At 46.2% G+C, this 17,956-nt stretch overlaps 1 protein-coding gene across 2 annotated transcripts in view; it reads right to left on the reverse strand.

Moving 5' to 3' along the window:
* The window catches only part of PTPRA (protein tyrosine phosphatase receptor type A), a 134,763-nt gene that overhangs the window by 88,679 nt on the left and 28,128 nt on the right, over window positions 1-17,956 (reverse strand). The window contains exons 2-3 of one of the 2 annotated variants that reach the window (XM_074821804.1): window positions 16,319-16,458; window positions 1,340-1,436 (exon numbers count right to left, since the gene is read on the reverse strand). Coding sequence is in view for 1 of the 2 variants with exons in the window: in XM_074821803.1 (XP_074677904.1) it covers window positions 16,319-16,336 (18 nt within the window). In the remaining variant the exon portion in view is untranslated. The remainder of the gene's footprint in view (window positions 1-1,339; window positions 1,437-16,318; window positions 16,459-17,956) is intronic. The other variant, XM_074821803.1, reaches the window with a different exon arrangement.

The raw sequence follows: 17,956 nt of genomic DNA on the forward strand, positions 1-17,956 counted from the left end.
CAGAAGATGAAACAAGAGATGTTCAAACTGGAGGGAGAAGCTTTTCCACCGTGAGGTCAGCCATGCAGGTTGCCCAGAGAGGTTGTGCAATCTCCATTCCTGGAGGTTTTCAAGACCCAACTGGATAAAGCTTTAAGCAGCCTGGTCCAGCCTCAGAGCTGACCCTGCCTGGAGCAAGAGGCTGGACTGGAGACCCTCTGAGGCTTCATATGAGCACCTGAACCACTCCATGAGCCTGTCTTCCCAGGTATCCTGTCAGCAATTAAAGCTCGTGCCACAAAGTCAGCCTGTCATGCTACAAACGCACAAAAACCTGGATGACTGTATTATTTTATTCTGTATAAAGGTGGGTATACAAGAGAACAGAGGTCCCAACACCTCGTTTAAGAGATATCCCAGTGCTACGATGTTGAAAACCTTCTAGATAACACCCTGAAGTTCCCCCTTTCGATGTCACCCCTTTCCTGAGATTCCCCTCCATGCTACAACACCTCCCCCCTCAAAATCGTGCATGCAAACAGCCTGCCGCCTCCCCGGCCATCCTGGGGAGATGTTATTCTTCTTGCAAAAAAAAGAAAAAAAAAATCCCCTCAATTATTTATGCCGCTCTTTGAACAACACCAGCTATTGTCAGAGAGTGTTTTACAGCTCTGAATGTCACATTGAGAGTCTGGTCATGCCAGGAGGAAAGCCTGCCACTGCCACGTCCCAGCATAAAACGCTTTATTCAAGGCACCCGGAGTTCAGCGCTGGGTAAAACCTAAAAGGAAGCCGGTGGGTGTGACAGCCACATTTTGTACAATGATATGAAAAGAAGCAGGCAAGGGTGCTTGATTTTTTTTTGAGATGTAAGGTAGAAATACTACAAGGAACATCGTACAGAGTCAGGTGAGGCCAAGTGACCGAAAGCTTTGTCTCAATATCGCTCCGGAGGAATTTCACGGACAAGCGTGGGGGCGAGCAGAGCTGGAGACCTTCCCAGCAGGACCCAGGGAGAAAGCAAGGAGGGAGCTTTCGCTGTCGAGAAAACCAGGCTGGCTCAGCGAACAAGAAACCCATTTCCTGCCTGATTGTGACTGTGTGAAGGGAAACAGGGCTCTGGAGGCAACCGTGCAAACAAAGCGCAGCCACCTTCAACTCCCACCAGGCAGGAGCAAGAGCTTGGGAGCACTCGAAAACCACCAAGCCACTACAAGTTTTTTAAAAAAAAAAAAAAAGTTAAAAAAAGCAACAGGCCCTTCTCCACGGTGTGTTACGTTACAAAGCAAAACTGGACGGGTTGCAATCTTCCTCTGCCGCACCCCAAATGCCAGGTTTCAGGTTACTTCACCCGACGTACCTGCAAGAATTTTCTCTGAAGCGCACGCTATTTCTACCATCTCCGGTAACACCTAGCTCTTACAGCCAGCCTTTAATCTGCAGATCTTCGAAATGTCCTGCAAAGAAAGCAAGTGTCATTTCCTTCCCCCTCCCACACCCCCGTGAGCCGACGAGGAAGTTATAACCCAAGTGAAATAATAAATATCACGCAGCGAGAAGGGAACGCAGTTAGCAATAGGAAAGCCAGCATCCCCGTGTTACTCTAACCTACAGGATCCATCCTTCCAGCCTCCGACTCAGGAAACAGCTTTTCATCACCGGGTATCAAAGCTCCTCCCAATTTTGGCATCTCCACCTCCTCTGCCTGCAGAACTAGTTTAAGCGCTGAGGGTCTGGGTTTTTTTTTTTAACCAATTCATGAATATTTGCACTGTATCCAACATCGGCGCTCACAGAGTTTCCAGCCGCCGTTGCACATCTCAAGGGTCTGTTTACCATCAGCAAACATCCAAGCAGTAATCCCGGATTTATCACTTCGGCTTCCTGATAACTCCCCCACGGCTGCTCCCTCAGAGCCCAGAAATCCAGTTTACCGCCCTTCGCAAGGGAACCTCTGACATTTTGAGGGCTGTATCATTTTATCTCCCCCACAATCTCAATTCACCGTGAAAATATTTGGTGAAACCTATCAGAAGCTTTCCTGATATAGGTGCATAGACTCTACCACTACTTCTGCCCACACAATTTTCTCTAACATCCAAAAAAAAGGCAAACTTTTTTTTTAATAAATACAATCCTATTCTGCTCAGCACTCCTGTTCCCATTATCGCTGAAGTCCCTGTGAATTTTTCCAGCAACGACACCACGCTGCTCCATAAATCTCTCGATTTATGCAAAACCTGATCCCTTTTCCACCCATTTTATGAGCAAAGGGTTTCTCTTTTCCTTTAGCTGTAGCCTGACGATTAACTGCATAATGACTGGAAACCCATGCTGCCAAAAGACCCGTGTGTTGCAGTTCTTCACTAAACGCTGCACAAAAGCCTTTAGACTTCAGAGGATGAGGGCAGCATCACGGGTACAAGGCAGCTTGAGAGAGATAATATCACCACCTAGAACAAAGAGCTACATGCAAGCATCACCTTCAGAACTTTTTTTTTTTTAAGATAAAGCCTTTTATTCCCAATTTTAGCAGCAGCAGGGAGAGGGCGAGGCTGGTGGCAAGGTGCTACAATCTGCTGTGGTGTACCCCTTAGGTACCGTTGCCTCCTGAGCCAGGGGATGGAGATGAGGAAGAAGGCTTTCAACACCAGAAAGCAGCTCTCTGCAGCAGGCAGGGAGCGTACGGAGGGCGGCCAGGGAAGGGCTGAGAGGTACCAAGGACCTGCACCCCACAGCTCTCACCCACCACCGATTGCACACTGCGCAACTCCTTTGGTGTAGTCGCTTTACTCCTCATTTAACAGTGGTGTGGTGGAAGGCAGCCTGGGCCAAGTTCATTAAAGCCAAGAATTGTAGGGTTGTGCCTAGACATTGAAACAATGGCATTCTTGGAGAAATGATTAGTCTTCCCCCCAAAAAATAGGATTATTTCCACAGGGCCCTTGCTGTCTGAAGGCCTGGGTGCAGCTGCACTCAAAGTGATACGAGAGCACGGGTGAGAGGCAACCCTGAAGGCACGTGTGGTAGCAGCAGGGCGGAGGGTCTGTCCTCATCCTCACTGAGATGGTCTGAAGACCCTGAGCAGACTGTCCCTGAATGCTTCCATCCAACCATGTCCCAGGGGGGAAACTGCTTTCCTCTACTTTCCACCATGTGCAGTTTTGAGCAGAGCTCCCACCCGGGGTGAAGATGGGACTGAAGGCACACAGCGATGGCTGGGATGACTAATGAGAAGTGTGGGCAGCAGGGCAAGGGGGGGGATTCTCCCCCTCTGCTCCGCTCTCGTCAGACCCCCCTGCAGTGCTGGGTCCAGCTCTGGGGCACCAACGGCAGAAGGACACGGACCTGCTCGAGCGGGGCCAGAGGAGGCCACGAAGATGCTCGGGGGGCTGGAGCACCCCCCTGTGAGGACAGGCTGAGAGAGTTGGGGGGTTCAGCTGGAGAAGAGAAGGCTCTGGGGAGACCTTAGAGCAGCCTCCCAGGACTGAAAGGGGCTACAGGAAAGGGAGGAGGGACTCTTGAACAGGGGGTAGGGATAGGTCGAGGGGGAACAGTTTTAAACTGAAAGAGGGGAGATTTAGATGAGATCTAAGGAAGAAGTTCTTCCCTGTGAGGGTGGTGAGGCCCTGGCACAGGTTGCCCAGAGAAGCTGTGGCTGCCCCCTCCCTGGAAAGGTTCAAGGCCAGGTTGGACGGGGCTTTGGGCAACCTGGGCTAGTGGAAGGTGTCCCTGCCTGTGGCAGGGGGGTGGGACTGGATGAAGGTCCCTTCCAATCCAAACCATGCTGTGATTCTGTGACTCGAGCTACATCTCCACGCCCAGGGTAAACAGAAACAGCAGCAGCCAGGGCTGCAGCCCTGAGACCACCTTGACCTCCGGTGTTGGTAACTGTTTAACTCAAGGGCCTTTTGATTCATTTGACCCTGCTCACATCATGAAAGGTGGCCAGAGCAAGCCAGAGACAGCAATATCACTTAAAAGTGAAGAGCTCCCAGCTTCCTGCCAGGCATTGGGGCTGGAGAAATAAAAAAGGATTTAAAGCAGATGACAGTTTTTCAAAGATGATACATTCCTCATGAGGTCTTAGTGGTTTGGTATTTTTAAGCCACACAGTATTCAACCCTCCTCAAACAACTCTAGATGACACAGAAAGCACAAGGAAGCCTATGCCTCTTTGGGGGCACAGGGCAATGCTTTTCCTAATCAAAGTATTATTATTAAGCTGATATACTGCTGATCAAGAGATAACTTCATTTTCTCCACTCAATCCTTCCCCCATTGCCACTGGGGTTTATGTTGGCATATGTTATTTTCACCGAGGCAGAAAGTAATTATAGGGAAGCAATCATTGGGCTACATTTTTTAAATTTAGTAAAATATTCATGAACAATCTAAGTTTTTGACTTTTCCTCATGTCCAGTTGCTACATGCACTGAGCCTATGACTTCACCACCCTGTGGATGAGATGCCTTCTCCACCACAGTCTGAAATTCAGATAGCAGACGTTCCTGAAATCAGCATCGCTTGGAAGCTGCAGTTGAAAACTACAATCTTCAGAACAGAATTCAACAAGAATCACAGACTGGTTTGGGTTGGAAAGGTCCTTAAAGATCATTCAGTCCCATCCCCCTGCCCCAGGCAGGGACACCTTCCACTAGCCCAGGTTGCCCAAAGCCCCGTCCAACCTGCCCTTGAACCCTTCCAGGGAGGGGGCAGCCACAGCTTCTCTGGGCAACCTGTGCCAGGGCCTCACCACCCTCACAGGGAACAATTTCTTCCTTACATCTCATCTAAATCTCCCCTCTCTCAGTTTAAAACTGTTACCCCCGTCCTCTCCCTACCCCCCTGATCAAGAGTCCCTCCCCCCTTTCCTGTAGCCCCTTTCAGTCCTGGGAGGCCGCTCTAAGGTCTCCCCAGAGCCTTCTCTTCTCCAGCTGAACCCCCCAACTCTCTCAGCCTGTCCTCACAGGGGAGGTGCTGAAGCCCCCCGAACATCTTTGTGGCCTTCTCTGGGCAAAAGTGAACAAAGATTTTTGGTTAAACAAAACATTGCATCTTCTTTGGGCATTGACTAACCTTTTATACCCATTTCATGCACTTAAGGAAACCACCCAGGTAATACACAGCTTTCTGCTTTTATAAGAGATTGAGAGATTAGAAACCAACATGAAAGACCACTTGCTAAATTCGTTGAAAGTATTGTATCACTAATCATTGTATTTGGACCACAAGTTCTTACTCACTCTGAAAATGAAAATTTAATCTATCAGATTCAGTTAAGTAAAACAGAGAAACTGTTAAACATGCAGGGAAATTTCAGTGTAAACCTTTTAAAGTTGTGTTAAGTGACAAACCAGCAGGCCAGCTGCTGAACCGAAGTATGTGCATATGGTGACTGTCATCAGACCATGAAGTGCCCATCATGGGGATATTTTTTTGAAAGAGAAAGTCCAACTCCTGTAGGTAGCTTAAAGTTAACATAGGAGGGTTTCTAGGGTAAAAAAAAAAAAAAAAAAAAGCTACAATTTTCAAATATTCAATGTACAAAATTGACTTGGTGAATGTTGCACTAACCAGTCTCATTGAAGGCATAAAACCTTCATTCTTATCTTTCCTTGGGCTTGCACACTGCTGCCTGTCACGTGTCCTGTTGAGAAGCTATTTCAACCCAGCTCTCCCCACAAGCCTCATAAAAGCATTTCATTGCAACAAACACCAAGGCAAAGAGAAAGAATGACTTAAAAATCCAAATAAAGCTCTTTTTTTTTTTTTTCTACCATGTAATTGCAAATAACAAACATATCTGTGGTTTACAGAGGAGGCAATAAATTAAAGCTACAGTCAGAAATCAGACCAAAAAAAGATACTTAAGTCATTCAATCCAGCACCCCAGGATGGCTGCGGCCCCATGGGATGCTTCGCAGTTTTGTGAAAGACTTGGAGTCCTGAACTGAGGAAGTACAACACGAAGAGCACTCTCAGAGCTTTTTTAAGCCAGTCCTCTGGTGCTTCCTGAGCACAGGCTCTTCAGTCTGCTTGCAGCAAAAGCAAATGGGCTTTAGCAAATAAGCTTTCTATTTGTGAACTGAGCACATCGTAAGAAAAAAGAAGTTTGATCCTCGGCAAAATGGTTGCGTGTGTTTCTTCTGGAACTACTCGAAGATGGCTGCGACATTTCAGTTTCTAGAAAAAGAAATTGGCACTTAATATCTTTTTAGCTTTAAATTGGTGGAAAAAGAAGCGTTTGAAGCTGTCAGGAAGCTGAGGACCCCAGAATTTTCACTTCCCCTCTGAAGGCTACACAGCAGCATGAGATCCACCAGCAGCAGCAGGACCTGATCCCGGAGACAGCAGTAACTCCCCTCACCTTCTGCTACTCTCACTAGACACTGCAGAATTAAAAAAAACAGCAAATCTCCTGTAATTTTTTTGATTTTTCATTGAGCTGTACCCCTCAAACAATACTCAGAATGCATGGAGTGTCTATTTCCATACTTTGGCGAGCAAAAGTATTTTAGGAGTGGTCACCAAACAAAAGAAGTTGAGGGAGTTTGGGTGTTGTGGTGGGTTTTTTAAAATTTTTGTCATTTTTTGATATTTTGAGTTTGGTCTTTTGTATAAAACCTGCAGCCAGACGCATCCCAACTCACAGAAGTCAGTGGGGAAGAAAAAAAGCCCTATAGTCACATACACATGGACTTTGCACTAGGTTCTACTGCATTTCCAGAATACATTTCAGAAAAGAGAAATTGAGGGGGAATCAAAGTCATTATGTCAGAGGTGAGTTTGTCTGAACAAGTACTTCGTAAACCGTTTCTCTCCCTCGGCTGAAGTTCGGCTGGGTGGAAGTCTCTACAGGCAGGTACCTCTCCAAACACAGGGTTTGGTTTCAGAGCACGTCCATCCATTAAGACCCTCAGGACTTTCCAACATGGTGTAAGCAGGAGAAAACACCAAAGCTTAAGCAAATGAGCTTTTCAGTGGGTAAATCCAAGACTTGGGGTAATCTCGGCTGATTTAGGCTGTGCTGTAGCCATCTCCCTACGTCACAGATGTGACAGCAGTACAATAGCATGAATAATTTTTGTTACTCACTCCCTACTGAACGACAGCAGAGTCTAAATTAAGAACATGAAAACGATTAACATTACCATTAACCTTAGCCCCACCCTAACTGCACTACATAAAAGCATACGTAACAATTACAAAGATAACATTGTGTGTCATAAATATCATACACAGGAATACAGCAGTCACAGCATTTGTTTCCTGACCTGGGAAATTGTGTATTGTGCCCATGGAGGATTTAGATTTAGAAGTTGGTTGCCAACAGCCCTTGTTTGCTGTAATTTCCCATCAGGCTCTTAAAACTCTTTGGGTTCCCCATCAACACTGTGTCAACACACTGCTCTGAGTTCTGCACTGTGCGGTTCAGCAGGAATTTCACGTTCTTGGTGGAAACAAATCAAGATCATCCCAGGGATATAAATGCTAGATGTGAACATGTCAAGCAATTAGACCAGAATTTGTGTGTTTGGGATTTTTGATGCACATTTCACAGCTGAGGACATCTAAACTAAAACCATCTTCACGCTTAGAGGCTCTCCATCCAAGTCAAGAGGACAGATATTCAGGAGGCCATTTTGCTTTTAAGTAATTGGGCTATTACATCACACATAATTCAGAGGTTTGCCATTTTGAACCTGGACAACCTCCAGGGGCTGGTGTGAAATTACTCAGATTCACAGAAACCACCACACCCTCTTGGACGAGTCCTCTGTCCACAGCATTTTCCCCTCCTGGTGGAAGCCATCCCTGCAAGCAAAATTCTCTCAAGTATTCCACACCGCCCCCCCCCCCCCGCCTTTCTAGACAGAGAATTTAAACAGCCCAGATTACAAATCTGAGGAGCGTAAGAGATACGTCCCTTCCAGTGAGCCCCTAATGCCATAGCACCTGACAAACCTGATGGTTTTTGAAGTCCTGTCTTTATAAAGTGGTCTTTCATCTCAGTGAAGCCTTCTCCATTCAGTATTTCCAGGTAACGCCAATACCAGCTTTTAGCTCCAAATGCTTTTCTACCAGGTGTAGAGAAGGTTAAAAGTGGCACTTTCACTCATATCGATATTTTCCAATTCAAACTAACAGATGACAGTGATCCAGTTAGACAGTGCTGGAGGAGGGGTTCTCCAAAAGGAAAATACCAACGTTTTTGATGCCCCCGAGCGATACCATAAGCTGTTAGCATCTCACTTTCATCCCCGTGGTAACCTGCCAGTTTAAGTCTCTTCTCGTTTTCATCTTCACATTCTCCCCATGAAAAACAATCATTTCCACATCAATCCCTCCTCCTCCCTTATTTAAGGTCTTTTATAAATTATATAGAGGGTTTCATTTTCTGGGCCATTTCCCTCAAAGTCATCAAGTTGGGCTTTTTCTCCTGCCACTGGCAGTTGTGCTCTAGCTGTGATGCTGGTGGTTTGCCGAGGACCTCGCAAGGCTCAGCCCAAGAGGAAGACCAGCCTCCCAGAAAGGTTTCAAGGGCGAAGCTGAACACCCTCAGCACTTAACAATAAATACTCCCTCATTAGTATGCTGAGCTGCATTAGTTCTGCCGCTTACAGCGCTAAAACATTAAAGTGAGGCTGAATCTTCAATTTCACAGTTTGCACCATGATGCATTAGATACTCGCGGGTCTCCAGGCATGGGGCGCTGAGGGCATTTACACAGCGTTTTAGATGTGCGAGGTGCTGCTGGCAAATCTGCTAATGCCTGTAAAAAAGGCAGCGCGTGCCTCTGAGTGAACAGAGATGAAGTCATCCGTGCGGACAATAGGCGTTAATGCGGCAGAGGGGTCAAACAACTGCCCAGTATCACACGTGAGGCTTTGGTAATACCATGACCTCAACCGAGGAGTTGGCATCATCCTCCAAATCAAACGTGGATTACCTAAGAAGGAAATTTACGCTGCAGACTTTCCGTCAAGCCTGGGATGCCTTGTGATCTCCCCACTTAGTCTCCCTGCTGCTCAGTTTTCACAGAACGTGCAAGATTTGAAGTTTCTCAAACATGGCTGAAATTGCTCAGTGGTTCAAAAGATTATTTGGAATGGAGGGGCTGATAAATGCAGACTGTGTCCTGTTACTGCTCTCCTATCTTTAGGAAATTAAGGTTAAGAACACAACATTTTACTCATTGTTATATGAAAACTATCAATGACACTGTCACCGCTACAGTTCTACCTGTACCTATCAAATATTAGCATTTTAGCTAATTTTTGCACTAAGAACACTTTGTCTCTTGATAACAATGTTCCCCAATGAACACCAGCAATACATCAGCCCTGATGATCAGATCAGAGTAAGACCAACCAAGGTTAGCGAATACTTCCTTGTATTCAAAGTTGAAGCAAAAAGGTGTCGGGGATAGCAAAAGGCTCCCAGATACTTAAACGAGGACTTGCAGCAGGGTTCTTCAATGTGTACGTAGTGCTATGGCTTTAGAGGCATTGTGCAGATTAATCAAACAGAATAATGATCTCATACTGAAGCGCTGAGCTGGAATTAAAGAGATTAATGTTCGGGTCCCAGCTCTAGAAGTTCTCACCCTTGGGGAAGTCATATCAACTCCTGCATCTCGCCTCTCCTTTCCACAAAACCTCCTTTGAATTACTGATTGCAGAACCCGAGTGAAGATGCCAGAGGGAAAGACCATTCCAAAGACTTTTTTTTAATTATTATTTTTTCCTTAATACCCGCTATGAGGCACTATCTTGTTTTATTTGTGATTCTTTGAAGAAAGATCTTCCATCTTAAGGGAATAAAACCAAGGATGTATTACTTTTTAATAATATCACTTGCTTCCATTAGTGAAGTACAATTCTGAACAATTACTCTCATGAACATACCAAAAAATGTGAAGTGCAATTTCATGTAATAACGTGTTTGATGGTACTTTGTTACAACATGTTTGTAGACCCAAAGGTTAGGTCAGACAAAATTCTAAAGTTAGCAGAGCACTTCTTGGCCTAAATCCACAGAGATGCAGAAGGGCACAGCAAGAAATACTGTTCCATAGGGTTTTGTGTATTTTGTGAACTCCCACTGCAAGATCCCTAAAGACTTTGGTTCTTCTAGAGTTAAAGTAAAGCTCTTCCTTTTGCTTCTCAAGCTCACATCACAGGAAGCAAGACGTTTAACCATCATGATGGATTTCCAGTTCTGTTACTCCACATCAGCTCACCTGTAAACCCCTGAGTGTCCAACATCTGGCATTTGTAAGAGTTCAGTCATATCCCAACTCCTCTATAAATGAAAGAGATATCCAAGACTTCTTGGAACGTGACTTTTTTTGAAGGCTCTTTGGAAAAGTTCGTTAAGTTCAAAGTCAGGCTAGCAACCTTGCCATTGCCCAGAACACAACACGCAGGCCAGATTTTAGTGAGGATGAAAAGAAAGGGGAAAGTACGTGGGTGGAAGAAGGACAACAAAGTTCAGTCACATGTCAAAATGCTCTTTTTGTTGGTTTTTAATCTAAACCCAAAACTGATATTGAATCCAAATTTGTGCTGTGCAGTTTAAAGAGCAAGAGTAGGCTTCCTTTACCATGAAAGGATACCTACAGCACGCAGCCAAGTGACAAAGAATTTGCAATGAGAAGAAACCTGTGTTTCAGTGGTGACATCGGTGTCATCCATAACCCAAAAGCCATCATCATCCGACACCAGCAATAGGTGACAGTCACAACTGAGACACTAATGACCACAGCAACCAAACCTTCCTCCCCACACTCAGCCTGAAATTGCACTGGGAGGCCTCAAAAATCCCACAAGATTTCAACCAATCTCCAGTTGCCTTGAAAGCATAATTAACTTCAATTGTCTTTTGATTTTATCTCCATTTTCTCAGGTTCTAGGCTATTTGGGAGAGCACTCCGTGTACGTACATGTGAGCATGCACATCGGTGCGTGCACGTACTTGTCTGGAGTTACCAACTTCCCAGTGTATCTGTTTTTCTCAGGGCCTCCTCAGAGAACAAAACTTAGGGAGGAAGCTTAACTTTTGTGAAATTCTCCTTCTTATCCTGTACAGTCACCTATAAAAAGATTTCTGCTCCCACTGCACCTTGCTGATATGGATGAGCTCAAACCAAGGGAACATTCAAGCTCAGCTTGGCTCTGCTAGGCTCAGCTCTCTGCTTTCTGACAAATGGCTCTCACAGGGATTTCAAAAAAAAGATGCTGACCTGGACCTTGCAGTAAGGAAGAGATATTCCTTCCTTCTCTACATAAATTTTAAAGTTTCCTGGAAAACAGAAGGACGGGATTCAGAGAAAGCGATGGAGAACATCTACAGAAAAAAGACCAGAGGAAAGTCTGACCCAGGCTAAAGTCTAATTGATACTCCAGAGTACATCCACAGTTTCATCCATTTTCCTTTATTCTTCTGAAATTCCCTGGCAGCAGTTGGGGCAGCCGAAATCAAATCTCCAAACATTGCTGCTGTCTGCGTGAACATACGCCCCAAGATGCGAAGCACGTAAGTTGCTTTCCAGGAACCGCAGCAAGCGAGTTCCCCCTCTTCCCTCCGTGTCTTGCTGTACATTGTGAGCCTCTAAATCTCTACGTGACAGGGAACTGAGACTATTTTGGGGGAACTTAAAGGCAAATAATAATGATCAGTGTTATTTCCAATGCAGCAGTGTTTATGGATTCCTACTGAAGAAATCAATGCTGGATGTAGTCACAGATTACATACCTATTCCCTCCTCCCCTGTTCTGCCCAAAATGAGATTTACCAGAAAAAAAAAAATTAGTTTTTAGTCAATTGAGGGTCTTGGTGAGTCACAGGCAGGTGACCTACACTACCGTTCTCTTATGGGCCGAGAGGTAACGCGAGCAGCAAGACTAAATGTCAGGGAGGGCGAATATGGAAGACAGATATGAGCTTCAAGAAAAATTAATGACCCTGCAGCGTAGGTTCAGCACTAGTTTGGTTGAGAAAAATAGACTGGGTGTAGTCAACGGGTTGGAGAATTCCATCCAAAAAAATAAAGAGTTATTTCACTCTCAAAAACTTCCCTATTCAGTGGAAAATTCAGCTTGCTACGAAGTCAGATGGAAGTTTCTGAGCCAGCCCAGGCAGGGGTTCACCTATACACCCAAATGCGAAAGGCCAAGAACAAGGCATCCAACCACACAGTCCTGCCAAAACCTCAGCGGTTTTATCATCTAGAGTTCAAATCAAGACCTCCCGTCCTGCTGTTCACACTGCACGCGGAAGAGTTTCCAAGAAACGTCTCTTGGCAGTAATCCCAAAAACGCAGCTTCTGACCCGCTGCTGGGAGCAGAGCCGCTACACACGGCGGCTTCTCTGCAGATTTTGAGAGCTGAACTTCCTCCGAAGCCGCCCCCATGCCACATCCTCTACTGCTAGCATAACACTGAAACAGCACGGCATTTTGAAACAACGCCCTCGATTTCTCTAAACACAACTGTTTACGCAAGCCTAAGGTGGTGGCCTAAGGCTTGGGGAGAAGATGAGCATGCCCTTGCTCTTGTTGCAAGTTTTTCATGTCATCGGGAACACTTCCCCCCCTACCCTTCCTGTAAACCTGTTGGGATCATGAAACTTGTGGTGGAAAATCATGGGCTAACCCAACCGCAGCTCAGTGAAACTCTCCTCTCCAGGTGGGTAAGCTGGGACAGACAGAGAAGCCCTGGCAGATCAGGTAGTTATGAGCCAGTGCAATCATCGCTGGCTAGGAAAGGCAGAATTCAAGGTCAGGCAGGACGGGGCTCTGAGCAACCTGATCTAGTTGAAGACGTCCCTGCTCACTGCAGGCAGGTTGGACTAGATGATCTTTAAAGGTCCTTTCCAAACCAAATCAGTCTATGGTTCCATGATTCCCACTTGTGCTCTTTAGGAGAGGTGACAAGTGTTTTCCAGTGGGTCTGTTTCTGCCTGTCACCCTCCCTCCCCTCCTGCAGTAACACAGCGTTTTCAGTTCAGGCACTTTTGATTTGAGACCACCATGACCTGCCAGTCAGAGAGGGACCTGGGGGGGTTGATTGACAGCCAACTGAACAGGAGCCAGCAGTGTGCCCAGGTGGCCAAGAAGGCCAATGGTATCCTGGCTTGTATCAGCAATAGCGTGGCCAGCAGGGACAGGGAAGGGATCTTACCCCTGGACTCGGCACTGGTGAGGCCGCACCTCAATGACTGGGTTCAGTTTTGGGCCCCTCACTCCAAAAAGTCCATTGAACGACTCGAGCGTGTCCAGAGAAGGGCAACGGAGCTGGTGCAGGGTCTGGAGCACAGGTGTGATGGGGAGCGGCTGAGGGAACTGGGGGGGTTTAGTGTGGAGAAGAGGAGGCTGAGGGGAGACCTCATGGCCCTCTACAACTCCCTGAAAGGAGGGTGCAGAGAGGGGGGATGAGTCTCTTGAGCCAAGGAACCAGCGCCAGGACAAGAGGGAATGGCCTCAAGCTGCGCCAGGGCAGGGTCAGACTGGCTCTTAGGAAGGATTTCTTTGCAGAAGGGGTTGTTGGGCGTTGGAATGGGCTGCCCAGGGCAGGGGGGGAGTCCCCATCCCTGGAGGGGTTGAAGAGTCGGGTTGACCCAGCGCTGAGGGATCTGGTGGAGTTGAGAACGGTCAGTGTGAGGTTCATGGTTGGGCTGGAGGAGCTTCAAGGGCTTTTCCAACCGAGATGATTCTGGGATTCTGTGACCTCTACTCAGAGGTGTCACCAGACCTAGGATCACTACGATGTCTGGGATCCCAAGGTTTCCAATTACACGTGCAGAACCTCTCAGGATGTAATTGAGATTTCAGATCTAAACTTTGAACTCTTCTTACCTGCCTTCTGCAAATGCAAGCTCCCTGGTCTGGCAGCATTATACCCCCTGCTAAGTCTGAGCCAGAATAAATGTGTGACACTGCTGAAATGGCTGACAAAAAGAGGACAGTAACTTCTGAAAAGTGAATGTGACTAGTGAAAACAAAGCCCAGAAATCTAGCGATACATCTGAGTGGACAGCTTTGTATAGACTTCATGTATTAGTTTTCTCCTACATAACCCAAATCTGAATGCTTTGGACCCTTCACATGAATCAGTAAGTGATATATAATGAAACACTTTAAAAAACAACCCATAAAAGTACAAAAGGGTGCTCAGACCCTTCCAGCTAACATTGGCTATATCATAACCTGTTTTAGAGAGCAAAACCACTCAGCCCAAAACACCTTTCCAGTAGCCCACAAGAGTCAAGAGGCTCACAGAAGGATGGACACACCCAGCACCCCAGCATCCAGCTCTGCCTCTTGCCTAGCAGCACACACCACCTGAAACAGCCGAGCAAGTCCCGTGACCTTAGCTGTGGACCTTGCTGTCTTATTCCAACAGGATTTTGCTGCGGAAGGAAAGTGCTGTTGGACTATTTCACTCCAGCCAACAGAGTCATATCCACATCTGGCTTCATCATGCAAGACAAACCACTCTCACACAAGCAATTACATTGAGACCGTTTACGCCGGCCAGTCACATCAGCCAGCACTGGCCACGGTGAAGCACCAGCCCACGGCCACTCCACGTGATTTCAGGTGTACCCTGCAGATCCGAGCGACTTTAGGATTCCAGCTGGCCACTGAATTGCCAGCTTCCAAGCCCAAACAGCCAAGAAGCCTTGACAGGCACATCCAGACCACAGGCTTTTTTGAGAAAGCTACTACCTGTGTGCAGGCAGCATCTCTGTCCTACATATTCACTGGATTATGATAGGATCTGTGTTATTTTGGCAGATATTGGAACATATTCATCGGTCTCTTACTTCTCTAAAATGGCTTTTCTTATACAAGCAAGGACTGAATAATAAAACAGAGTTTAGGCTATTAACATTTACAGTATGCATCACAGGCGAATTTCTTCAGTGACTTCAGTCTCATTGAACTCAATCTTTTTGATCTTTTCTGGGATCAGCTATGGAGAAAGCATGCACGAAAGACAAAGCCCTTCTCGGACAGTTGGCCACTTCTCAGTAAATTAGTGGCATTAATTCAGCTGTTGACCTCAAAAGGAGTTTAACCCAAATCAAAAAGTGAGCCAAGCAGACTAAAAAATACACGTAGCAAAACACAACATGAAATTCAGTTAAGTGCATACATACACACACGCACACTAACGGGTCTGAAACTCATTGCTAAGTATCACACAAATACAAAGGGAAGCATTTAGTCATCCACAAAAGTTACGATTGACTTCAGTTTGGCACAGAGGTATCACACCGGGTTTGCAAAGAGTTCAAAGAATTTTTATATGAAACCATAAATTGGTCAAGTTTGTGAAGCACGCAGCGTCAGCAGGACCCTACGTGAAAGCTTTAAGGAAATATCAAACCACATACACAAACTTCATCTCCAGACAGGGTGAACCTGTGAAAGCCACAGCAACAAGAAATGCTTTAAAAAAAAAGACCTTGCTTATAAAAATCACCAGGTTTCGCATGCCCATCTCAATTTGCTACTCTAGCAACACCATCCTAGCATCAAATCCATTTTGGTTGGAATGAATCCTCTGAAATACTGAACGAGAAATCTTACAGTAAGATTTTTATTTTTTTTTAAAAGCATTCCTCAATCTTCTCCTCAAGTCAGACCATGGGAAGAACTTCGATCAGAACAATTGCCCACAAATGCCCTGCTGGAAGTTGCTTTTTAATTCACTGATGTCCTGAGTAACGTACCTTCTTACTCCATAACTTTCCTTCTTACACCATGACCTTCCTTTCCTCAAAAAGACTGAGTTTTGTCTTTCCCTCTCCTTAATAAATCACTCATGCCAGAATTATGTGTCCATCTGTGCCAAGGTAATAGCAGAGGTCAGTATATTTCAGTCTTATACTGGTTTGTATAACCAAGAAAAAAAATACCTTAAGAAAAGCCCTCTTCAAAATAGTGCTAATACTGATACCCAAACTCTGCATGCCTTGCAACACAAACTAGAAGTTTCAAAAATGAAAGAGTCTTTCAAGTAAATAGAGAAAAAATACTGGATTCATGAAAGTTTGCATCAAAACAAAGGCAACCCCCCAGTCTACAAAGACCACGCCCATTAAGATCAAACAGGGGAACAACGAAGCGCAGGTTTCACCACGCAGATGTTGTAAGACTGAGAGATGTGAATGCATGAGAAAGCTGTACGCTCAGCACCTCCCTTTGGAGCTTTGCAAAGAGTTCAAAGAATTTTTATATGAAACTTTCAGAGGTGCTGTTCTCCTTTGCAGGCTACAGCAGTACCAGTCTCATACCCCAAACATCTCATCAATGTTTCCACTATACCTTAAAAGGGACGCTCATCCAACTTTTCACCTCCCCAACGCGACGGTCAAAAAGCTTTTTCCGATTAATATCAAACCGGGATGACGATGGGTAGTACACAATCAATCCTTATTAAGGCTGATGATTATTCTCGATGCGCCCTGTAAGAGAGAAACACCCAGTTAATGGCTTGTGCCAAGACGAGCGAGTCATTTCATACAGATCAGACATATTAAGCAAACAGCCTTTTTACTGCCTTAACTGTTTGAATTTTGTTGTGGATGACTGGGACTGTCCCATGTAACTGAGGCTATTCCAGCCATTAACGTAGTCTCCATATAAAATAAGTTTATCAAAGTATTACAAGCACAGCTGGAGGTACACCAGCCTGCAGAAGGCATGGAGATGGTCACGAGGATGACTGAAGACCATGGCTCAGGCCATTTAGGGAGTAAGCCAAGGCTACACAGTCTGCTAATACACCAGGAGCCTAATGAACAAAAAAAAAAATTAGCCTTAAACTGTTCTGTTTTGCAGAGAGGACAACAAGGAACATACGTCACTTTGCCTGAAGCTGGAAAGATCTCAATTTGTGCCAGATTTTACACCCAAATCTAGACTGCTGCCTTAAAAATAACCTTATTTTCTCCTTTCTAGAGAAGGCAACATTCGTGGGCAGGAGCAGGGAACTTGTTAGGCCAGTCAGCACCAGGGGAAAAAGGAGACAAACCTCTAAATTGCACAAACCCTTCTGGAGTCCTGACACAGGGAAAGGTGCCTTCAAAGCTATGCTCTGCTCACAAAAATGGCTCCGAGGTGGAATTAGGCATGTATCAGCTAGACCATCTACAGGAGCAGAGAGGTGACTCTTCTGGAGCTGTGGGTATGTTAGTAAACAGGAGAGGAAAACAATAGCTATTTCATCAAGTTGGGGGAGACACCAGAAGTGAATTAGTTCCTTGGCAACCAGCTTCATGGGACCTCATTATTTTCTCAATTATTCACAGAATCCCAGAATCATCAAGGTTGGAAAAGCCCTTGAAGATCATCCAGTCCAACCATTAACCTCACACTGACCGTTCTCAACTCCACCAGATCCCTCAGCGCTGGGTCAACCCGACTCTTCAACCCCTCCAGGGATGGGGACTCCCCCCCTGCCCTGGGCAGCCCATTCCAACGCCCAACAACCCCTTCTGCAAAGAAATACTTCCTAAGAGCCAGTCTGACCCTGCCCTGGTGCAGCTTGAGGCCATTCCCTCTTGGCCTGCCGCTGGTTCCTTGGCTCAAGAGACTCATCCCCCCTCTCTGCACCCTCCTTTCAGGCAGTTGGAGAGGGCCATGAGGTCTCCTCTCAGCCTCCTCTTCTCCACACTAAACCCCCCCAGTTCCCTCAGCCGCTCCCCATCACACCTGTGCTCCAGACCCTGCACCAGCTCCGTTGCCCTTCTCTGGACACGCTCGAGTCATTCAATGGCCTTTTTGGAGTGAGGGGCCCAAAACTGAACCCAGTCATCGAGGGGCGGCCTCACCAGTGCCGAGTCCAGGGGTAAGATCCCTTCCCTGTCCCTGCTGGCCACGCTAGTGCTGACACAAGCCAGGATGCCATTGGCCTTCTTGGCCACCTGGGCACACTGCTGGCTCCTGTTCAGCCGGCTGTCA

The sequence above is a fragment of the Strix aluco genome, chromosome 4 (genome assembly GCF_031877795.1).
Source record: "Strix aluco isolate bStrAlu1 chromosome 4, bStrAlu1.hap1, whole genome shotgun sequence".
Lineage (NCBI taxonomy): Eukaryota > Metazoa > Chordata > Aves > Strigiformes > Strigidae > Strix > Strix aluco.